We start from the raw sequence: 23,828 nt of genomic DNA, 5'->3' as shown, positions 1-23,828 counted from the left end.
GAATTTATTTCTCGTAATTGAGTTCTTCGAATCTCTTCTCCACTGCCCTTATAGTTTGATCATTCTTTCATGCAAAGGGGTGAAAAGTTTTCTCTCATATTTGATTTTCTTTTTTAATGGATGGAATGGAAAAGAATGGCGGGTAACTTATTGATAAATGTCGCATTTTCGGGTACTGGCGTGGGTTGTCAATGTAATCATGAGAATGACACATGGTTAATTGGTATGTCATTTACCAAAAAGGTCTCCTAATTGGGAAGAAACGGTTATGCCGCACGACATAATTTAATTGTTCTATGAGATGAGTTGCGACATTTCAAGAAAGTGTCGAAAAATAAAAATATTTCTTTTTTTTTTTGCTGTTAAAAAATAATTTATGCAAAAAAAAAAAAATTCCATCATCACCCAAAAAAAAAATTTTTCACTTAATTTATATACCAATTGATTTCTCTCACTTTTTTTTTGGTTCTCTTCTTCTTTCTTCTTCAAGAAGAAGAAAAGAAGCAATTCTTTGTTGTCAAACCTTTTATTTTACAGACGACCTGCTAGTGAATCTAAATACTCTACAGAAGTTCTTTCCGAATTATTAAGCAAATTACAAATTGCTGAAGATAAGGATGTTGCTGCTGCCAACATTTCTTCATTTTTGAATTCTTCAATTGTTGAACATGATGTTCCAGTTGAATTCTTTGAAGATTTAAAGAAGCAACTTAAATCTAAGGATACCGCTACCACCATTGCTGCTTTAGATGCTTACAAGCACATCTCCTCTTCAAATGCTTTATCTCCATCTGTTGAACCATATGTTGTTGAATTAGTTACTGAAGTTGCTACCAGAGCTGGTGACAAGAACAAGGATATCCACGCCGCTGCTTCCGATGCTTTATTAGCAATTGCTTCTGCTGTCACTCCAACTGCTATCAAGGTTATCTTACCAAAGATTTTAGATAACTTGGTTAACTCTAACAAATGGACTGAAAAGGTTGCTATCTTAAAGGCTGTTTCTCAATTAGTTGACACTGCTAAGGATCAAATTGCTTTAAGAATGCCTGAATTAATTCCAGTCTTATCTGAAGCTATGTGGGATACCAAGAAGGAAGTTAAGGAAGCTGCTACTGCCACCATGACTAAATCCACCGAAACCATCGATAACAAGGATATTGAAAAGTTTATTCCAAAGTTAATTGAATGTATTGCTAAACCAACTGAAGTTCCAGAAACCGTTCATTTATTAGGTGCTACCACTTTTGTTTCCGAAGTTACTATGGCTACTTTATCTATCATGGCTCCATTATTATCTAGAGGTTTAGCTGAAAGAGATACTGCCATCAAGCGTAAGGCTGCTGTTATTGTTGACAATATGTGTAAGTTAGTCGATGACCCACAAGTTGTTGCTCCTTTCTTGGACACCTTATTACCAGCTTTAAAGGCTAACTTCTCCACCATGGCTGATCCAGAAGCTAGAGAAGTTACCAACAGAGCTTTAAACACCTTGAAGAGAGTTGGTGCCGTTGGTGCTGATGACAAGATTCCAGAAGTTTCTACTGCTGGTGATATCTCTGTTACTTTAGGTGAATTCGACAAATTATTAGAAGGTAAAAATATTGCTTCTAGATTCGATGTTGCCAAGACTTATATTGCTGCTATTGCCGGTGATTTAATTGATGAAAGAGAAATCCAACCAGAAGCATGGTTACACAACATCTTACCATTTGCTACTATTTTCTTACATGAAAATGAATCTAAGGATCTTATTGAAGAATTCAGAAAGAGAGCTATTGATAACATCCCAGAACCACCATCTTTTGAAGATGAAGAAGATGAAGGTGAAGATTTATGTAACTGTGAGTTCTCCTTAGCTTATGGTGCCAAGATCTTATTAAACAAGACTCAATTCAGATTAAAGAGAAACAGAAGATATGGTTTATGTGGTCCAAATGGTGCTGGTAAATCTACTTTAATGAGAGCTATTGCTAATGGTCAAGTTGAAGGTTTCCCAACTCAAGAAGAATGTAAAACAGTTTATGTTGAACATGATATTGATGCTACTCAAGCTGATACTTCTGTTGTTGATTTCGTTATTGAAGATGGTGAAGTTGGTTTAACCAAGGATATTGTTCGTGCTAAATTAACTGAATTCTCTTTCTCCGATGAAATGATTGCTATGCCAATTTCTTCCTTATCTGGTGGTTGGAAGATGAAGTTAGCTTTAGCTAGAGCTGTCTTAAAGAATGCTGATATCTTATTATTAGATGAACCAACTAACCATTTGGATACCGTTAATGTTGCTTGGTTAGTCAATTACTTACAAACCTGTGGTATTACTTCCATTATTGTTTCCCATGATTCCGGTTTCTTAGATAACGTCTGTCAATACATTATCCATTATGAAGGTTTCAAGTTGAGAAAATACAAGGGTAACTTATCTGAATTCGTTAAGAAATGTCCATCTGCTCAATCTTATTATGAATTAGGTGCTTCTGATTTAGAATTTAGATTCCCGGAACCAGGTTTCTTAGAAGGTGTTAAGACTAAACAAAAGGCTATTGTCAAGGTTTCCAACATGACTTTCCAATATCCAGGTACTACCAAGCCACAAATTCAAGATATTAACTTCCAATGTTCTTTATCTTCCAGAATTGCCGTTATTGGTCCAAATGGTGCTGGTAAATCTACCTTGATTAATGTCTTAACTGGTGAATTATTACCAACTGAAGGTGAAGTTTACGTTCATGAAAATGCTCGTATTGCTTACATTAAACAACATGCTTTTGCCCATATTGATAACCATTTAGACAAAACTCCATCTGAATATATCCAATGGAGATTCCAAACCGGTGAAGATAGAGAAACCATGGATAGAGCTTCTAGACAAATTAACGAATCCGATGAACAAAACATGAACAAGATCTTTAAGGTTGAAGGTACTCCAAGAAGAATCCAAGGTATTCATGCTAGAAGAAAGTTCAAGAACTCTTATGAATATGAAATTTCTTGGATGTTGGGTGAAAATGTCGGTATGAAGAATGAAAGATGGGTTCCAATGATGTCTGTTGACAACACTTGGTTACCAAGAGGTGAATTAATGGAAACCCACTCTAAGTTAGTTGCTGAAGTTGATATGAAGGAAGCTTTAGCTTCTGGTCAATTCAGACCATTAACCAGAAAGGAAATTGAAGAACACTGTGCCATGTTGGGTCTTGAAGCTGAATTAGTTTCCCATTCTAGAATTAGAGGTTTATCTGGTGGTCAAAAGGTTAAATTAGTTTTAGCTGCTTGTACTTGGCAAAGACCTCATTTAATTGTTTTGGATGAACCAACCAATTATTTGGATAGAGACTCTTTAGGTGCTTTATCTAAGGCTTTGAAGGCTTTCGAAGGTGGTATTGTTATCATTACCCATTCTGCTGAATTCACCAAGGATTTGACTGAAGAAGTTTGGGCTGTTCTTGATGGTAGAATGACTCCATCTGGTCATAACTGGGTTCAAGGTCAAGGTGCTGGTCCAAGAATTACCGAAAAGGAAGATGAAGAAGATAAGTTTGATGCCATGGGTAACAAGATTGCTGGTGGTAAGAAGAAGAAGAAGTTATCTTCTGCTGAATTAAGAAAGAAGAAGAAGGAAAGAATGAAGAAGAAGAAGGAAATGGGTGATGCTTATGTTTCATCTGATGAAGAAGATTTCTAAATAAGCTAGACTTTTATTAGTTAAATCATCATTTTCTTCATTTATTCATTTGTCATTTTTACTTACTCTTTTACTTTTTTTTATTCTAAATAGTAATTATTTGTATGTTTTAATATTAATAAAAATTTATATATTTACTTTTCAATTGAGGTTTACTGCATTTTATATTTAGCCGCGAACTTTACTTCAACTTTTTGCAACCAAAACAAACAACCACAATACTATGGTGATTCATAGATTACTACTACAGCTACTAACAGTATTGACTCTATGTGAAAGTATAGCTCTACTATCTTCAACCATTCAATCTTCAAAACATTCAAATATGGATTCTAATAAATTATTATATAAAAATTTCAGTCAACAAATTGAACCACGAATGTGGAATCTATCATATGCACCATATTCAGTACTATGTCCATCTCATTCACTAATAAGACAAGCGAATGAAGTACGTACACCACCCAATTACCATCTTCGATTATAATCAACTACTAACAAATTGTCCCTAGACCCTCTGTAAGGAAGAACAAACCTACATCTCCAATCGAAACCTAAAAACAGAACCATTTCTAAAATCACTATTGTATCACAACAAAATTCCCAAATTCGACATCGAATCCTTCTTTTCCAATAAATCAAAACCAACAATTATAGCACTTGCCTTCTCAGGTGGGGGATATCGATCAATGTTATCCGGAGCCGGGATATTATCGTCATTAGATTGTCGAAATCCAGATCTGTCTCCCTTAGGTGGGATCTTGCAAGCTTCGACATATATTGGTGGGATATCGGGCGGGAGTTGGTTGGTTATGAGTAATTTCGTGAATGATTTCGTGCCGATTCATGGGCTTGTGAATAGTAGGAATGATGGATGGAATTTGCAGGATCTGTTGTTGCTGGGGGTGCCGAATTTTGATCCGGGGGATGTTCAGCGACATATTCTGGAGAAGCTGACGATAAGTAATGAAACTGGGATAAAGAGGAAGGAACAAAAACAACAACAGGGGGGAATTTTTGGGAATATTCTTAGGTTTTTTAGTTTTGGGAAAACAAATCTGACTATACCCATATCTGAACAAGTCAAAGATGGTGGGATAGAAGAAGAGGATAGTACGTTGTTGTATACCTGGGTGAGGAATTTATTCTCAAAACCAAAAGGAAGTGCTGCTTGGAATGCTACTAATAATCTGAACAAAGAAATTGCATTGAAAGAATATTTAAAGTTTTATAAAGAATTACTTATAGAAGTCAAGGACAAGAAACGAGCAGGGTATCATACTAGTCTAACTGATTATTGGGGTCGAGCATTAGCCAGAAGGATATTTACATCACAAGCCCGAACACCTGGGGTTACAATCACCGCCGCGACTGAATCACTTGGATCATTTTTGAATTATGAACAACCATTCCCCATAATTGGAACGGTGGAGAAAGATCCTGGACAACTGGAGACAAGTAGTTTGGATTCTCATGTGTTTGAATTTACTCCATATGAATTTGGATCTTGGGATTCATATTTGAATGCTTTCGTACCGATAAAATACCTTGGATCACATTTAAATAATGGGAAATCAATACATAAGACCGATAATGAAAATTATAGTTATTGTACGTCAGGGTTTGATAATGTTGGGTTTATAACTGGGACATCAAGTTCATTGTTTAATCATATCTTTGTATATGTTTATAAACTATTAAATAATTTTCAACTGGAGACTACATTGGCCATTGAAAGTATATTAAAATCATTTGGATTAAGTTCAGAATGGAAATCACTCAAGAGTCCACAACTACATCCTGATTATGCTTTATATTCGCCAAATCCATTTTATCAATTTATTAGCGGTGATTCATCAAGTACAATTGCTGAAAGTTCTGATTTATATTTAGTTGATGGAGGAGATGATGGACAAAATATCCCATTTCAACCATTTTTAAGATCGGCTAGAAAAGTGGATATAATAATTGCATTTGATATGAGTTGTGAGAGGGATAATTTCCCTAATGGAACCGTATTACAAAAGACATCAAATCGATATAACCAATTGAATAATACTCATGTTGGAATCCAATATTTTCAAGTTCCAAATACTTCAATTATAAAATCCATATTCCCCAGAGTTCCTACCCTGGAAGAGATAGTAAGAGATGGATTAGTTGGGAGACCATTATTTCTTGGATGTGATATTTTGAGAGATTATGAGACATTGGAACCAGTAGTCACTGGATCATTATATAAAGAAATGGAATTACCTCCAGTAGTTGTTTATTATAGTAATTATAATTATAGTTTTGCAGCCAATACTTCAACGTTTCAATTAAGTTATAATAAAGAAGAAGTAAATGGAATGATTAATAATGGATATAATTTGGCTACTTTTATGAATTCTACTTTATATCCAATATGTTTAAATTGTATAATCTTAAAGAGAGAATTTGATAGAATTCAATATGGAAGTTATAGTGAGAAGAAAAAGATGAGGAAGAAGCAAAGTGATTTTGTCATACCAAAAACTTGTGAAACTTGTTATGAGGTTTATTGTTGGAGGTAGCCGTAGTCATGTTGTATATTAGAGAGTAGAGTCAGAGTCAAAATCTATTGTATTGTATAGTTAGTCTATTGTATTGTATGGCTGGAGGAAGATCAATCTGGAGAGAGAAAGGCGCGTGACTGAAATCAATAAAAAATAATTTTGTACAGCAAGTTGCTTTTTTCTTTGACCAGAAATTTTCTTTTAACATATTTTTCCTAAATTAGACATCAATCAAAACTTCACCCTTTGATCTTTACAGAGAACAGAACAGTTGATTGACAGAGATTCTATACAAACTTAAATTATACTCATCTTCATAGACACATAAAGGAATAATAAAGCAGCATGGCTGGAATTAGACAAATAAAAATTATTGGACTTACAGCCCTTGTATTTGTCTTAGTGTTTATATTACATCGTACAGGACAAAATGCTGCTGCTATGGTACATGCTCAAGCATCTGACCAAATAGGTAATAAGCATGCAGCTCATAATCCAGCAGAATTAAAGAAACCAACAACCAACAACAACAACAACAATAATAATAATAATGTTGATATTTCTAATAAAATAATTGATTCTGCCAATGATGATAAAGCAGATGAAGAAATTAATCAAAAGATAAATCAAGAAGTTCAATCCTCAAAACAAGGAGGATCAACAGGAGCCAAGAACGACAATCCTGCTGCAGATAACGGGGCATATGATCCAGAAAAGGATTTAATCGATATAAGATCCTTATCTCCCATGACTGTATTTTCAAAAACTTTCTGTCCATTTTCTGCAAGACTTAAAGAATTACTTCAAACTTATGAATTCACTCCACAATTCAATATTGTTGAATTAGATAAACATGAGCATGGTCCTGAATTACAAGCTTATTTAAAGGAGAAAACAGGTAGAGGAACCGTGCCTAATGTATTAGTTGGTAAGACTTTAGAAAGTAGAGGTGGAAGTGATGATTTTGCCAAGTTTGCTAAAGATGGTGAATTGATTAATTTATTGGTTGAATGGGGTGAAGGAAGATTGCAAGTAACAAAGAAAGATGCTCCTTCAAATGCTTAGGCAGTTTATAGCTGTGTAGTTGTCAGACTGTGTATACTAAATATAAAGACGATTCCTATTATTACAAACATGTGTTATGTATGACTTCATACTTACTTTAACTTATAAGAACTAATGTAACATTAAAAAAGAATAAATTACCCACAAATTATTTACTATATATTTATATTGGCTAAACTAATTTTATTCCTTCTCTTTAGAATTTGGAGAACTTCTTAGATTTAGAAGCGGCAGCAGCAACCTTTAAGACGTTGAATCTAACAGTCTTAGAGATTGGTCTACATTGACCAACAGTAACAACATCACCTTCAGAAACACGGAAAGCTGGGGAGATGTGAGCAGCAACATTCTTGTGTCTCTTTTCATATCTGTTATATTTTGGAACATAATGTAAGTAATCTCTTCTAATGATGATAGTTCTGTGCATCTTGGTGGAAACAACAGTACCGGTTAAGATCTTACCTCTGATAGAAACAGTACCGACAAATGGACACTTCTTGTCAATATAAGAACCTTCAATGGCGGCCTTTGGGGTCTTGAAACCTAAACCAACATCCTTGTACCATCTCTTGGTCTTTCTGTTGGCCTTGGCCTTTGGGTTAGTGAAGATGTGTGGTTGCTATAATGATTGTTAGTAAAAAGGGTTCCTATGTATTAAAGAAAATAATGTATGAAAGTAAGAGTTGTCAGATGATGGGGAGTGATATGGACTGTTTTGTTTATGACTTGACGTTGAGTTTGATATAACGAGTTCTGAACAAATGATATCTATAGTTGAGACGGGTCTTATGGTAGTATGAATAATACGTTGATCCTCATTGAATATAGTATTACTATGTCATTTCTTATAAATCCTCTTACATTTCTAGTTGATCAAGTTCTCTGAATATTTCTTCTCTAGTACTGAAGTAGCATTCTATTCCTGTAATAATTTGTAGTAGAATTTGATTTGATATGTTTCTCTCTATGCTCTTCAATATCCAAAATTTTTCAATAAATATCTCCATCACTGTCCTCCCACAACTAACTCGAGCACTTAACACTTTCATTCATTCCTTTTCTGTATAGTTCATGATGTATATCTACAAACCTTTTGGAAAGCTCTTTCAGATTGAACGGTTAATTCGGTAGCCATCTTGTATGTTGTCCTAATATCTTAAACACCTGTAAAGATTTTCAAAATTGAAAAAAATTTTAAAACCTTTTTTTTCTCGCAGTAAGCAAAACTCACTGTGAGGGTTCCATACAATAGAGAAAGGATTTTGTTAGTAGATGGACTGAGTGTGTGCGGCTCATCATTAAAATGCGCTGATGTGAATAAATCACACGCTTTTTGTTAATAATAATCACTGACGTATGTTGTTTGAGGGTTACAACCCTAATTTCATTCGTTTACCACGTGACCAAATTTCTCATAATTCTTGTTCTCCATAAATCTTTTTTCTGTTGCTAATGACTGTGAGAGGGAACTCAAATGTTTATTTTGTTATGTATACAGAAATGTCTTGGTAATGATGCTCACCTTCACAATTAATGAAGGATTAATCCTTCAGATTTATGGAGGATAATTGGTACAGCCGTTTCACCTTTGGGTTATGTAATTTAGTACAACTAACACATATTCAACATCTCCACATTTAATTACCCCATTGTTTTACTACTAGCTATATCGAAAACATTTTACATTCATACACACACAAGTCACATGAAATAAAATCAAATGAATTCATCAGCAACTAACAATAATAATAATACAACCAATAATATATCGTCAAGATATAATTTACCTAAATTCACAAATATACCATCTCAAGGACAACAACAACAACATGGATATCATCAGCATCAGCATCAATATCACAACCCCCATGCTGCTCATAGTTACAGGGTATCTTCTATAGATACATCCACAGGAACAATTCAACTTCCTGCAAGTAATACATCAATGTTTCTAAATCCTAATGATACTTCATTTGCGCATACCACAAGAACCATAAGTTCTTCTTCAACAATCAGTACACCGAGTAATACCAAACGATTCCAACGACAGAAACATCAACAATCTCATGCGACACTGAAGAAGAAGTCAACATCTACTTCCAATGCTGCACAGAAGACAAAGAATGGAAGATTGATCAAGACGAAATTATTGAATTTGCAACTTAGGGACTTTGTAATATATTTATTACTTAAATTTCTAGAAGTTTAACTCTTACCTTCGAATAATACATCAAGTAATAAATCGATGTTTGTGTTACGAAAACCGGCAAATATGAATGCATATGATTATTCAGTGTTTACCCAACATCCTCCAGATCTAGAAATGCAAGGGGGAGGATTACCTCCTCCAATCAAGGAATCACAGATTAGAGCATGGGAATCGGCAGAAAGAGTATCGCATAATATCATCTTTGGAAATAATAATATCAACTCCAGTGAATCTGAATTTGAAGAAAGTGAACCTGAAAATGAAGATACTAATACCAATCCAATAATATCAATTCCAGGATATACAAAAGGAGAAATCAATATCTTGGTATCATCCTATAAACAAACCCAACAACTCCCGAAACATCAATATGAAACCCATGACCCCGACCGTGAAGAACGAAAGAAATTACTTGAATATAAACGTAAAATAATGACAAAGCAAGAGAGAATCTATATGCAACATCAACAACTACTGACTTCAAATATGGGGAATAAACGAAAATTACAAATTTCTCAAAAGAAAGAATTATTATCGAGATTATTTGGATATGGAAATTTATTAAATCTAGAATATGTGACTAATAATTCTCATTATTCTCCGATTGATAGTTTGTCTAGTGTTCAGAGATGTATGAATGAGGATAAAGAGGAGATGTCGGCTTTGATTGAGGAGAATAAGGCGTTTATTCAGATTCAAGAAGAGATGATGCAGAATTTTAAAGGAGTAACATCATCATCGGATAACAATTCGATGACATCGAAGTATAATACCAGAAGACGAAATTCTCAGTCAATTGAAGATCTGACCAATAATAATGAATTCGATCTTGATAGGGTTCAAGAGATGATGAGAAGGAGATTGGATAGGATATATGATCGAAATATTAATCAATATGAAGGAATAATAACTGATAGTAAAGATGATGAAGAATATCGAGAGTTTAGTTTTGATAGTGAAGATATTATTGATCATAGAATGGATGAACATGGTGATGAAGATCTCGGGAATGGGGATATGGATAAGGAATTGATAGAGTTTACTGTGGGACAATTGAGAAAGTATATTAAACAAGAGTAGTCATGTGTGTATACGTTGCATAGGTCTAGAAATAAAGTTCGTATCTCCGGGATAGAAAAGACATAAATATTCGCATCTAAATAAGATCTAAAGCGAATTTGGCTTACCGATCAGCTAATTGTTCTTTTGGCCTTCTAGAAGAAGAAACAGAACAAGCGGATGACACACTCCGATTCACGGGGTTTGATGTGTCAAATTGACACATAGACAATAAACAAGAAATCAAAAATTTCAGGAGTCAATAATTCTCTTGTCTCGGCCGGTGGTATCATGTCTTAACCTTACGACCCCCTTAGGAAAGNTGACACATTTGTAATAAACCAGAAATTTAAAAATTTCAGAAGTCAATAATCTCTTGTCTCGGCCGGTGGTATCATGTCTTAACCTTACGACCCCCTTAGGAAAGAGATGCGACAAAGAAAAAATAGAATTTTCCGTTTACGCCGTAATTGATTGATTGATTGACTCAAACGAATTTTTCATTTTGATTATTAATTTTTTTTAGTTTAAATACTAACTAAGAAGGGGTATTTCTCAAGAAAGAACGGTTACAAATTTGGTAATTTGTAAATAAGAACTCATAACTACTACTCAATTATCAACAATAGATTATCATTCATAGCCAGACAATTCTCAATGACCCCAACAATTGCCCAACAACAACAAACTCCAATCGCCAAATATGACTATCTCGTTATCGGTGGCGGATCAGGTGGTGTTGCCTCCGCCCGTCGTGCCGCCAAATATGGGGCAAAAGTCCTCTTAGTCGAATCCAAATATAAGAAACTTGGAGGGACTTGTGTTAATGTCGGATGTGTGCCTAAGAAAGTCATGTGGTATGCTGCTGATTTGGCCCATAAGAAACATCAATTGAAAGCATATGGATTATCGGCTGAGGTTCAAGAGACTAATCATGGGGATTTTGAATGGAAGGGGATTAAAGAAAAAAGAGATGCTTATGTGAAGAGATTGAATGGGATTTATGAAAATAATTTAAGAAGAGAAAAGGTTGATTTTTTGTATGGATTTGGGAAATTTATTAATTCTGATGCTGATGTTGAAGTTACTTTGAGTGCTGATCAAGAGATTGAATTCTTGGGTGGTGACAAGACTTATAAAAAGGATGAGAAATTGGTTTTCGCAGCTGACAAAGTTTTAATTGCCACTGGTGGTGCTCCTATTGTTCCACCACAAATTGGTGGATGTGATTTAGGTATTACTTCTGATGGATTCTTTGAATTAGAACAACAACCTAAAACAGTTGCTGTTGTTGGTGCTGGATATATTGGAGTTGAATTATCTGGTATTTTCAGTAGTTTTGGAAGTGAAGTTCATTTCATTATTAGAGGTGAAACTGTCTTACGTTCATTTGATGATTTGATCCAAAATACAATCACTGACCATTATGAAAATAAATTAGGTATTAATATTCATAAAAAATCAGGTGGGGTTGTCAGTTGTGGACCTTCCGAAAATGGTAGAAAGAAGGTTGTATTAGGTAATGGTACTGAATTGGAAGTTGATGAATTAGTTTGGACAGTAGGTAGACATGCATTGATTGATATTGGATTAGAAAAAGTCGGAGTTGAAATTGATCATAAACATAAAATCATTACCGATGAATATCAAGTCACTACTAACCCCAAGATCTTTTCTCTTGGTGACGTGATTGCCCAAGCTGAATTAACTCCAGTGGCAATTGCCGCTGGTAGAAAATTATCTAATCGATTATTTGGTGGACCTGAATTTGCTAAAGATAAATTAGATTATGAAAATATCCCATCAGCAATCTTTTCTCATCCTGAAGCTGGTTCAATTGGATTATCTACCAAGAAAGCAATTGAAAAATATGGTGAAGAAAATATCAAAGTATATAGTTCAAAATTCACAGGAATGTATTATGCTATGATGGATAGTGATCATGATAAGGCTCCAACTGGATATAAGATAATTTGTGCCGGTCCTGATGAAAAGGTCGTCGGATTACATATGGTTGGTGATTATAGTGCTGAAATCTTACAAGGATTCGGTGTTGCTATTAAGATGGGTGCTACTAAGAAAGATTTTGATAATTGTGTAGCTATTCATCCTACATCTGCTGAAGAATTAGTCACTATGGTATAAGTCTTCCTCTATTTTACACTATGTTTGTTTTAAGGTTATCTATACATCGTTTATATAAATTAATTTTAAATATACACTACTCAGAACTGAATCAACACTCGTCTTCTATCCTCTCTCTAGTACTGCCTTGATCGTTTTGGAGGAGGGCCCCTAATTGGTGGTTTTGGTTTATCACCCGGTTTCATAAAAAACATAGGCGCATTCTTTAAAATATCAGGCACACTAATAAATCTAATCATTGATCCTCTGACAAATACTTGATTCATATATGAAGTTTCGCCAGTTCTTCCCTTAGTTATAACGACATCATATAATGATAGATTCATATTATCTTCATTTTCGAGAAGTTTGCCTCGATATGTGTCTCCCGTGGTTAATTCTATGGATATTATATGACCTTGGGCTTCATTGAGGAGTCGGACTGGTATACCTGCTGACATTGTGTGGGTGATGTGATATTAACGAATGGATTGGGGAATGGGGATGTAATGGTAAGTTGATGGATAGTTGTATGTTTGGGATAGATTTGATGAGGAATGAGATTTGCGAAGAGGGTTGCCATTTTTTTCTTCAGTCCAGAAAGTGAGATTTTGTTTGGTTGCCAAAAATCTTCCATTCAAGCCAAAGTGAAATAGAAGTATGTTTATATTGAAGAAACATCCATTACGGTTGGAGCTTGTCAGGTAAGTAACTTCCCCAACTGAGACAATTAATTGGGAAGATATTTATTTTTGTTTTTACAATTTTCTATGGTATGTTTCCTAGACTTGTTGGTACTACTATGTATTGATTGGTTGGAAGTTGCTCAAATTATTGTAAAACAAGACAATTGAAGATTTCCAAGACTTAACCCATTATGCAACTTGTTAGTCGAACAAAATGTTCTAGAATACAAGAGAGCATCAGCTCTTATAAACCGAGGTATTAATCATCATCGATCATCTCAAAAGTGAACCCAGCAATATCAAATTCCAGTTGCAAATAAATGTAACACCGACGAAGAAAACTATCTAGCAATAAACTACCTATAAAGTCCGTATGAAATTACCTATATAGTCCATGTCATGCACTAATGACGTACTATTACTTCAAATGGATGCGTCGGGAGTCGGATACGGAAAGAAACAGACAGATTTCATTCGCTTCCTCTTTCCATTGTTTAAGCATATCGGGAGGTGTTCCGTATGTTTATGCCATGAAACACGTCGGCATCTAATTATATTTAGAAAGGAAGGTCAAGTTGAGGCTATGATTGTTTAGATGAAATTAGACCCTTCTTTATGCAGCACAAAAATTAAACATTACAATGGGGATTTAATTCCGTGCACACATGGGTATAATCCGGAATTATACCATATGGCTTCCAAGACATTCATGGGAGGAGGTTTCACAAAGTATTGTGAAAAGCCAAGCACTACTCATATGTTTCCTTTTGAATTGTGAGGCTTAGGCTTCGGCATCGGCATAATTTCAGGTTATACTTTGGTTTCTAGAAATGGAAAAGAGAAAATATCGAAATGGAGCCAATGGGGAATATCTTTTGTGTATTTTATGTTAGACCATCGGATATATCGCTAATATTCGATTATACACTATAACTTACCAGATCCATTTGATTTTAATGAAAATGCCCAGAAAAAATCATAAGAAGAAAAACGGATGCGCATTCTCATTGTTAACGGAATTTTAATCACCAATGTGATCATATCAGAAAAATAATTTACTAATTATTATAAATATACAGACATAGTACATCATCATCATCATACGAGTTTCCTAACACTCAGCACAACCAGCGATATGTCAGACCACCCTATAGACAACAACCAACCTAAAAAAAGACAACGAAAGCGAGTCCCAGTCTCATGTCTCGCTTGTAAGAAACGAAAAGTCAAATGTGACAAAGACCGACCATGTGGAGGATGTGAGGCCTTGCCTCATCCTGTAGATACATGTATATAGGTTGGGGTAACCCGGTGGTGCGCCACCAGCCCTCCTCAACCCGAGATCCAACATCATCAACAGGCTATAGAGAGTGGTAGGATTGAGGATACTGAAGTATTTAAGAATTTCAAAAAGGAACAAGACCGAATCATTGGGATTCAGAGAAAGGAGATTGATGATTTGAAGAGACAAATGGCCGTGCTTTCACAATTATCTAGTTCATCATCTCGGATGAGTCCAATGATGATGAGTCCGGGAAATATGATGATATCGAGTCGAAGGATGAGTATGGATATGAATGAGGATCATCGAAGAGTTGTGATTAATGTTTTGCAGAAGTTGAACCCGGGAATGAATAATGGGAATGAGAACTTGGAAATTGGGGAGGATTATATGATATTGAATAATGGAGAGAGTAGTAATAAGCTGAGGATGGAAGGGAAGGTGGAGGAAAAGAGGGTTGATTTATATTCTTGGATAAGTTTGATTAAAATAGATCCTCATTTAACTGCACTTTGGTGTAAGATTACCAATCTTCAAAAGATATATCATTTATATAAAATGAATCAACTAAAACAGCAACAACAACAACAAAAACCCCAAAAACAACTCCAATCCCGAGCACAACTGTCCTGTCCACATTCGAAACGCAGCAAAATCAAAGAAATCGATTTCACCACCACATCATCATCATCTAATGGAATCTCAAATGGGTCAGATATCCATCGATGTCCAGTCGTTGAATGCGATTTCAATTTCATGAATGAAGAAACAACTCCAAGTCCAAAGAAAACCTGTCCTTATTCCCACCCCACCAAAACGACCACCATCACCAACAGGAAGAAAGAATCCAATGCCGATCCCACATCAAAATTATCCAATCTCTGGCAACGAATCCTAATTGGACAACTGGGAAAACACATACTAGACGACGGCATCTTACACCAATTAGTCGACGAATATGTCCATGATCATTCACGATATGAATATAGTAATATATTTGGATTATATAAGGCCCAGATTCATGATATCATAACTCGAGGTTCCCAGGGGATGTTATATCATCATACTTCTTTTGCTAATCTTGAAGGATTAAAACAAACGGGGATATACCTATGTATGTTGACCATTATCATTGAGGAGATGGTTGAGAAATGGGAGGATGTTTGGGGAGTGGATGGGAGATATAAGGAGATTCTCGGCAGACGTAAAGGGGAGCTGGAGAGGTGTGTGAATGAGGAGGTGAATGAGTTTGTGGGTGAATATATTGATATTGGAATGAATGGATTGCCGGTTGTGGCTGTATGTTTGGGGTTGTTGAAGATGCAGATCAAGACCGGTAGTGGAGATGGGTTTATGGAGTTGTTTGTGAAGACTTTGGGGATTGTGATTGGCGATGATGATGATGATGATGGTGGTGGGATTGAGATTTGGAAACATCCTGAATTTATCAATTATAAACCATCAGAATCGAAGAAGAAGAATAAAGTGAAAGAATTGAGNAATTTATCAATTATAAACCATCAGAATCGAAGAAGAAGAATAAAGTGAAAGAATTGAGGTTTAATGTATGCAATTTATGGATGGAACTTATTAGAATTGTCAATTTATATACATTTCAATTCATGCCTGATTTATATCACCACCACCACGGGGCTAACAATAATAAGAAATTACTGGGATTATTAACTAGATTATATGAAAAGATTGATGAAGTTGATGGATTGAAATCTCATTTACAATATGTGAGTAGGATCAACTATAGTGAAGAATTAATTATCATGTTTCATGTCCATTATCTAATTGCCAGAATCTCGAGGAATTTATATTCAGGTATAATCAAACCCAATTCATTAACGGTAGATATATTACAATCATTAATCAAACAAGCAAACACTTGGATAAATGATTCTGGATTAGAACGAATTAATAACCAGACTTGGAAATTGGAGATTTTGTTAATGTTGAATTATTTCCGATATTTTATGAGATATTTATTATTATTGCAACTGGAAGAAAATGTTGATTTGGATATGATTGAGAATATAATTCCTGAGATATTTACGAATTTATATATGATGATTAAACAATTTCATGAATTGGTTGATGATGATAATGGATCTAGCCAGTGGGAATATTTGTTATCTGCAATTATTGAACTCCTTACTCGATCAATCCAATTTATAATTGGTCTAATTACTCGGATCAAATGTGATGATGAAGCCGGATTGATTCAAGAAGCAACATTTAGAAAACATTGTCCAGAAAGGATTGGGACTGAGTTTGGATTGAAGACACCAGTTGAATATATGAATAAAATCGTGGTTGAAGAGATTACAATCACGATTAATAAACTTGAAAAAATTATGAAGAATAAAGATCGGATTTTTAAATTATCAAAATTATGGAAATTTTATTTAACTTTTATAAGTTCTGATAAGATTGGGAAATTTAATTATGCGAAATTACATGCTGGTATTCCAGAATTCAATGGGGTTGGCAAGTCAGGGTTGGAATGTCCGGTTATAAAAGTTGAATCTATTGATCAAGCCAGAGTGAGAAACACAACCACAACTTCAACTACGAAGAAAGTCTCTGCATGTCCGATATCACATATCACTACTCCAATGAGTGAAGAGGAAGTTATGAATGGTGGTGGAGGTAGTCCACGCTCAGATAAACCCAATGCTACCAAGAAGAGAAAATGTCCATTTGATCATAATAACCTATCAAGAACAATGTCACTGTATAGTAATCCAATTGAGAGTAATATCAGAGGTGGAGAGCATTTTAGAAGAGCTTCAGAGAATAATAGTCCAGCAACACCAATCGTGAATGCAAATACATCTAGAAGTATACTTCCCGCCCTTCCTCCAGGTAATAATATGTATGTTCCAACAACAAGTACTGGTACTACTCCAATATCATTTGCTCCTTCGACTCCGATAGGTATGCCTGGGGCAAACAGAATGGGATCAATTGATATTAGACCACCACCACAGGTATTATCTCAGCCAATGGCAATGGTACAACAACAGCAACAACCTCAAATGAATATGGTTGAGAATGGAAGTGGGTTTAATAATGATTTAGATAGTATTTTTGGTGATTTATCTAATCAATTTAATGACTTGAATGATTTTGATCTTGATTGGTTAGATCAGATAAGTGGAAATAATGGATTTATGAGAAGTGGTGGAGTTGGTGGGGTTGAGCAATATTTCCAGTGATGAGAGTGGTAGTTTAGGTATATATATAGAGTGAGATTAGATTTGTAGTTTATGTTTTAATGGGATTATGTATTTATTAATAAAGGTAGTGAATATTTTGCAATCATTTGTAACTCTCACATGAGTAACCAAAAAAAAATATTTAAATAAAATCTTTCGATTAATAATTATCTGTTGTTGAGTGTCTTTTCAATTTTGTGATAAAAAATTTTGTTGGCATTCTTCTTCACATTGATTTTCAGTTTTCAATATTCACATTTTTATTTCAACAAAACTTTTTCAAAGTTCATTTTATATTATATTTATTATTACTTACTTACTTTACTAGACGTATCTTAAAGGAAAGGATGTTTACCAGTAGTATCTTACTCCGGAGATCTACTATTAATACTAGTAGACTACCTACTATTCGTACCCTATTATTCAAACCCCAGTTATTCCCAAAACCATCATTTTATGCAACCAAAAGATATCTATCCACCACCACAACCACGACTACAATCATCCCCAACAAACCCACTCCTAAAACCAAATCATCCAAATCAACCAAATCATCCACCCTCTTCAAAATAGGACTAGTCCTCGGTCTAGGCTCCACCCTTCTCTACTACACCAACGACACCTTCAAACACACCATCCTCACCTTAGACCGTACCCGAATCGTCACCGTGGCCATGATCCGATGTTTTGCATTATATAAAGAAACCTTAGGCACCACCTTCCCCACGCCAGAAGAACGTAATGATGCCCTAAACAAAACCCATAAACGAGCTGCTGAAATCACATTGAAGGCATTAGAAAAGAATGGAGGGATCTATATTAAATTAGGACAACATATTACTGCCTTGACGTATTTGTTGCCGCCTGAATGGACGGACACGATGATTCCATTGCAGGATCAATGTCCGAGAAGTAGTTTGGAAGAGATAGATAAGATGTTTAGGGCGGATTTGGGGATAGGGATGGATGATTTATTTGAGGAGTTTGAATTGGAACCGGTTGGAGTTGCTAGTTTGGCTCAGGTGCATATTGCGAGATTGAAAGATCTGGGGGAAAAAGTTGCCGTGAAGGTTCAACATCCTAGTTTGAAAGAATTTGTTCCTATTGATGTGAAGTTAACTAAAATGGTGTTTGATTTGATGTATTTGGTCTTTCCGGAATATCCTTTGACTTGGCTAGGTGATGAAATGCAGAATTCTATATTTGTAGAACTTGATTTCACGAAGGAGGGGGAGAATGCGAGAAAGACACGGGAATACTTTAAGGATTTTAAACGGGAGACAGCATTGAGGATCCCAAGGGTGGTTTATTCCCAACCGAGGATATTGATTATGGAATATGTTGCCGGAGCGAGGTTGGATAATTTGGAATATATGAGACAACATGGTATTGATACTTCTGAAGTCTCATCTTGTCTTTCCCATATCTTTAACAATATGATCTTTACTCCTGGAGTGGCATTACATTGTGACCCCCATGGTGGGAACTTGGCAATCAGACATATCGAAAACAGTACTGGAAATGGAGGACATAATTTCGAGATTGTCTTGTATGATCATGGATTATATCGTGATATCCCCCTTCAGATGAAACGAGACTATAGTCATTTCTGGTTGGCTGTTATAGATAATGATATACCCAAGATGAAAGAATATGCATATAAATTTGCTGGAATTGAAGGAGAACAAAAGTTCAGGATCTTTATGAGTGCAATTACTGGTAGAGCCCCTGATAATGCTTTGAATTATGATATTAGAACTAGAAGAAGTGAACGAGAGATTTTGGATATTCAATTTCAAATTAATTCCGATAGTAAAATAATTGAAGATTTAATGTATATTTTAAGTTCAATGCCTAGAATGGTTTTATTGATTTTAAAAACGAATGATTTGACGAGGAATTTGGATGAGAATTTACAGAGTCATTTAGGTCCAGAAAGGACATTTATGATTATGGCCAATTATTGTGCTAGATGTGTTTATGAGGAAGATCAAGAATTGATTAAGGAGAAGTATCAGCCTACAGGGTTTTCAATTATGAAATCAGTTGAATTGGTGAAAGTATGGTGGCAATATCAAAGAAGAATAAGTATGTTATACATATATGATTTCGTATTGGCAATACGTAATGCCAGAAAACGTATACTTAGATTATAAAAATCATGTACATATATATATAGAATACAAATAGTCTAACTATCCTTTTTAATCTTTTCTAATAAATTATTTATACGAGGTCCCATTAATGGTTGACCTGATTTAGTATGTTTTGCAAATCGTAATTTTGATAACTCTCGTCTTTGAGTATTCTTTTGAATTGATGAAAGACGTTGTTGAACCATTTCGAGTTTTTCTTTATGTTGTTGTTGTTTTCGTTGTTTTATAAGTTCAGTACGTTCAGCAAATGTAAGTTGTTTTCTTGGTTGTTCCTTTCTCCTTTCCTTTTCTCTGGGTTCTTCTTCTTCTTCGACTTCAGCTTCTTCGTCGTCATCCTCCCTCAGTTCATGATCTTCTTCGTCACCCAGCCTCCTTTCCTGCTCTTCTTCATCATCAGACACATCTTCGTCATCAATAGTCTCGGGTTCTTCTCGTTCAGGTAATCCTTCTTTTTCCAATAATTTAAAATAATTCTTTCTTAATCTTGCACGATGAGTTAATGCTTTTTTGATTTCTGCAGTTTTGTTTTCACGGGTATGCATGTATTTCTTAACTGCTCCTCCTCTGCCCCTGGATCCACCTCTGCTTCCTCCTCTTCCTCCTCTGAAACCACCTCTGCTTCCTCCTCTTCCTCCTCTGAAAGTGCCCCTGCTTCCTCCTCTAGAGCTGCCTCTGGAGCCACCTCTTCCTCCTCTGAAACCGCCTCTTCCTCTGCTTGATCCTCTTCCTTCTGGTGTTGGTGCCATGTTAAGTCTATTATTCTATTAATATTATTTATATGTGGTGGTTGAAATGAAAGAGAATAAATGAAAATCATATTTTGATTAATAAATTGAACTAAAAAAATATTTTGTTAGTGAGTGATGAGATGCTGCTGCTGCTGTTGATTGATTGATGCAGTAATTAAAGTTGCAAAAATAAAAAAAAATTAAAATTCGAAATAAAACAACCTATAAAGCAAAACCGTTTCATATTTAATGATAAGAAATCTATGTATACGTATATTTATTATCATTCCATGCTCGTATAAAGCCTCTTTGTACAATAGGAACTAACTGTTATTATAAACTTGTATAATATCAGGGCGGTTTAAGTAGAGTTACAGTAACCAAGTTGATCCGCTTTCAAAACTAATTATTACTTGTCAGTGTATAGTTTCTTCATCTCAAATGGTAAGGGATGGTGCATCTTCTATAACTTCCTTATTGTATTTGGATATCAATGGTTCTCAAGAGAGTCCAACTGGAAGCCAGACTGGACCACCTAAGTCATAGCCATTGGTAGCGCTTACAGTTTCTAACGTACTGTAAGTAATTTGGTTGATTATCCTTAACTTTACAGACGACATTCAATCGACAGCCGTAGTTGTACGATAAACCGTACATAAGAAAAGGAATCTGAATGAAAAAGGAATTCTCTTTGTGTTTAATGGATATGTATGTGACATAAGAACAACAGACATTGTTGGGCCAAACAAAGTCCTAAGCACTTCCGTAAGACTTTCTACCAAAGATGGATAATTAATTGGTTGTAAGTAAAATAGAGGCTATTTAGAAATATGTTATCTCATCACTTCTTCCACTTTGGTAATAATAATCATCATCATCATCATTATCATAATTAATATGTGATGAAAAGGTGGGTTTCCCTTTATCTGTAGTAATGTTGGTATAGTAGTAGTTTATAAATATATACTTACCAGATGGATACATAAATACATACACCTTTATGTTAAGTTATATGATTTTGAAGTAATCTGTATATATCTATATACATAGATATATACATACACATTTTAGTTGCAATCCATCTATTAATTGAATACAGTAGAATAGGAATAGAATAGAAAGAAGAAGTAGAACAATAATAATAATAAATTTAATTGTTTGATAAGAAAATGAATCAATTGAAAAAATAATATTTTATAAAGTCAACAACATAACCAACCGTATAACATAATTTCATTATAGTTTCATTAACTACAAACAAAACATTATTAGATTACTATTAGACTTCTATAACATATATACCTAACACCGTCTATGCATAGAACATTACTATAGTAATTATTACATTAACCCCTTATTACACACATCCTTAAAGACTACCAGATATTATATATGAATTCAGTATGGCAATTAAACAATCAAAAACTAATAAACAATATATTCCTATATCTCAAGAAGAAGGGCCACCATTAGTAGAAACAGTATCTACACCTCCACCCACTTATTCAGCTTATGATCATAATAGAAGAGATGAAGAACAACAAGCAGCATTAAATGGAAATACACCAAATCATGAAGAATTCGAATTACGAACATTAGATTCATTTGATTATGAATTAGAAGGAGAAGTACCAGTTGAAGCAGAAGAGGAAGAAGAAGAAACTGGTGGATCAAGTATGAAAATGGCATTTATGAATATGGCAAATTCAATCTTAGGAGCAGGTATAATTGGTCAACCCTATGCATTCAGAAATAGTGGACTTGTAGGAGGTATTATAGTAATGTTGTTATTAACATTACTTATAGATTGGACATTACGATTAATTGTCCGTAATTCAATCCTTAGTCAAACTAAATCTTATCAAGATTCGGTCCATTATTGTTTTGGTATATGGGGGAAAATCGTCTTATTATGTTCAATTTGTTCATTTGCTTATGGAGGTTGTATGGCATTCTGTGTCATTATTGGAGATACTATCCCTCATGTCCTAAAAGCATTCATACCAGCTTCAATTACAGAACCAGGTACTCCATTAGGTTGGTTATTCTATAGAAATACAATCATCATCTTATTCACCACCTGTATTTCATATCCATTATCCCTAAACCGAGACATCTCCAAATTAGCAAAAGCTTCAGGATTCGCCTTGGTCGGAATGTTCATCATTGTTGTCCTCACAATAGTAAGAGCCCCCTTTGTTTCCAAAGATCTAAAAGCACCACTCACCTTACCGGAATGGACCGTCAACTTCGATATCTTTCAAGGAATCTCAGTCATATCTTTCGCATTAGTATGTCATCATAATACCATGTTTATCTACAACTCCATGAAAAACGCTTCCATGGGGAAATTCGCCAAATTAACTCATATATCATGTATAATATCCATGATATTCTGTTTAATAATGGGTATAAATGGCCTCATCAATTTCGGCGACAACACCAAGGGGAACGTCTTGAATAATTTCAAAAGTGATGATAATTGGATAAACATCGCCCGATTCTGTTTTGGACTCAATATGTTAACAACCTTCCCCCTTGAGATGTTCGTCGTACGAGACGTCCTAAAAGAAATCGTCCTTGCCAGAAAAGCCGCCTCGGGAGAAACTACCGCTTCGGAATTAGAACTCTCTTCAAGGCAACATTTCATAATCACTTCGATATTAGTATTTTCCTCGATGTCGGTCAGTTTATTCACTTGTAATTTAGGTATGATTCTTGAATTGATTGGGGCGACGTCGGCGAGTTTGATGGCATATATTATTCCTCCATTATGTTATTTTAAATTATCATGGGATCAAGAGGATTATAAAAATGGGTTGCCGAAAGATAGACGGAAGTTTTTGTGGATGAAGGCGGTGCCGAGTATTGGATGTGTTGTGTTTGGGTTTTTGGTGATGTTTATTAGCTCATATATGACTATTAGGGAGTCGATTGGGAATAAAGGAGAGAATCATTGTGCAACTGGTTAATCTCGCGTCGCAAGAGGCGATAAGAGGCGATAGCCAGTGTTAAATATATTCAGATCATTATTAGATATATCCGGAGCATCATTAGATATATATCA

At 34.9% G+C, this 23,828-nt stretch overlaps 10 protein-coding genes and 2 pseudogenes across 12 annotated transcripts; 9 read left to right on the top strand and 3 right to left on the bottom strand. All coding sequences in view use genetic code 12, as the record gives it.

Moving 5' to 3' along the window:
• Nucleotides 1-212: 212 nt before the first annotated feature.
• On the top strand, nucleotides 213-3,688 carry J8A68_002940 (annotated as a pseudogene). Its single transcript has 2 exons — nucleotides 213-223; nucleotides 538-3,688. Coding segments are annotated over exons 1-2 (3,162 nt in total).
• Nucleotides 3,689-4,013: 325 nt separating this feature from the next.
• On the top strand, nucleotides 4,014-7,290 carry SPO1 (putative carboxylic ester hydrolase; the record flags this gene model as incomplete). Its single annotated transcript, XM_049406741.1, has 3 exons — nucleotides 4,014-4,139; nucleotides 4,201-6,232; nucleotides 6,629-7,290. 3 exons carry the CDS (start codon nucleotides 4,014-4,016, stop codon nucleotides 7,288-7,290), a joined length of 2,820 nt encoding a protein of 939 aa, XP_049263786.1.
• Nucleotides 7,291-7,486: 196 nt separating this feature from the next.
• On the bottom strand, nucleotides 7,487-8,425 carry J8A68_002938 (40S ribosomal protein uS17; the record flags this gene model as incomplete). The annotated part of the gene is made up of 2 exons (XM_049406740.1): nucleotides 7,487-7,909; nucleotides 8,381-8,425. 2 exons carry the CDS (start codon nucleotides 8,423-8,425, stop codon nucleotides 7,487-7,489), a joined length of 468 nt encoding a protein of 155 aa, XP_049263785.1.
• A 585-nt stretch (nucleotides 8,426-9,010) lies between these two features.
• Nucleotides 9,011-9,499, top strand: J8A68_002937 (uncharacterized protein; the record flags this gene model as incomplete). The annotated part of the gene is made up of 1 exon (XM_049406739.1): nucleotides 9,011-9,499. One exon carries the CDS (start codon nucleotides 9,011-9,013, stop codon nucleotides 9,497-9,499), a length of 489 nt encoding a protein of 162 aa, XP_049263784.1.
• A 36-nt stretch (nucleotides 9,500-9,535) lies between these two features.
• On the top strand, nucleotides 9,536-10,579 carry J8A68_002936 (uncharacterized protein; the record flags this gene model as incomplete). The annotated part of the gene is made up of 1 exon (XM_049406738.1): nucleotides 9,536-10,579. The coding sequence occupies one exon, from the start codon at nucleotides 9,536-9,538 to the stop codon at nucleotides 10,577-10,579; it is 1,044 nt and encodes a 347-aa protein (XP_049263783.1).
• Nucleotides 10,580-11,215: 636 nt separating this feature from the next.
• Nucleotides 11,216-12,703, top strand: GLR1 (glutathione-disulfide reductase; the record flags this gene model as incomplete). The annotated part of the gene is made up of 1 exon (XM_049406737.1): nucleotides 11,216-12,703. One exon carries the CDS (start codon nucleotides 11,216-11,218, stop codon nucleotides 12,701-12,703), a length of 1,488 nt encoding a protein of 495 aa, XP_049263782.1.
• A 116-nt stretch (nucleotides 12,704-12,819) lies between these two features.
• SMD3 (mRNA splicing protein) lies at nucleotides 12,820-13,143 on the bottom strand (the record flags this gene model as incomplete). The annotated part of the gene is made up of 1 exon (XM_049406735.1): nucleotides 12,820-13,143. The coding sequence occupies one exon, from the start codon at nucleotides 13,141-13,143 to the stop codon at nucleotides 12,820-12,822; it is 324 nt and encodes a 107-aa protein (XP_049263781.1).
• A 1,360-nt stretch (nucleotides 13,144-14,503) lies between these two features.
• J8A68_002933 lies at nucleotides 14,504-16,198 on the top strand (annotated as a pseudogene). Its single transcript has 2 exons — nucleotides 14,504-14,618; nucleotides 14,736-16,198. Coding segments are annotated over exons 1-2 (1,578 nt in total).
• A 74-nt stretch (nucleotides 16,199-16,272) lies between these two features.
• ZCF20 (Zcf20p) lies at nucleotides 16,273-17,877 on the top strand (the record flags this gene model as incomplete). The annotated part of the gene is made up of 1 exon (XM_049406734.1): nucleotides 16,273-17,877. The coding sequence occupies one exon, from the start codon at nucleotides 16,273-16,275 to the stop codon at nucleotides 17,875-17,877; it is 1,605 nt and encodes a 534-aa protein (XP_049263780.1).
• Nucleotides 17,878-18,551: 674 nt separating this feature from the next.
• J8A68_002931 (uncharacterized protein) lies at nucleotides 18,552-20,033 on the top strand (the record flags this gene model as incomplete). Its single annotated transcript, XM_049406733.1, has 1 exon — nucleotides 18,552-20,033. The coding sequence occupies one exon, from the start codon at nucleotides 18,552-18,554 to the stop codon at nucleotides 20,031-20,033; it is 1,482 nt and encodes a 493-aa protein (XP_049263779.1).
• Nucleotides 20,034-20,068: 35 nt separating this feature from the next.
• FYV5 (Fyv5p) lies at nucleotides 20,069-20,779 on the bottom strand (the record flags this gene model as incomplete). The annotated part of the gene is made up of 1 exon (XM_049406732.1): nucleotides 20,069-20,779. The coding sequence occupies one exon, from the start codon at nucleotides 20,777-20,779 to the stop codon at nucleotides 20,069-20,071; it is 711 nt and encodes a 236-aa protein (XP_049263778.1).
• Nucleotides 20,780-22,164: 1,385 nt separating this feature from the next.
• On the top strand, nucleotides 22,165-23,733 carry J8A68_002929 (uncharacterized protein; the record flags this gene model as incomplete). The annotated part of the gene is made up of 1 exon (XM_049406731.1): nucleotides 22,165-23,733. The coding sequence occupies one exon, from the start codon at nucleotides 22,165-22,167 to the stop codon at nucleotides 23,731-23,733; it is 1,569 nt and encodes a 522-aa protein (XP_049263777.1).
• Nucleotides 23,734-23,828: the final 95 nt, after the last annotated feature.

Source organism: Hemisphaericaspora subhashii, assembly GCF_019202705.1.
Source record: "Hemisphaericaspora subhashii strain CBS 10753 chromosome Unknown scaffold48, whole genome shotgun sequence".
Taxonomy (NCBI): domain Eukaryota; kingdom Fungi; phylum Ascomycota; class Pichiomycetes; order Serinales; family Debaryomycetaceae; genus Hemisphaericaspora; species Hemisphaericaspora subhashii.
The sequence above is the reverse complement of the archived record's forward strand: the minus strand, read 5'-3'. Positions and strand labels throughout refer to the sequence as shown.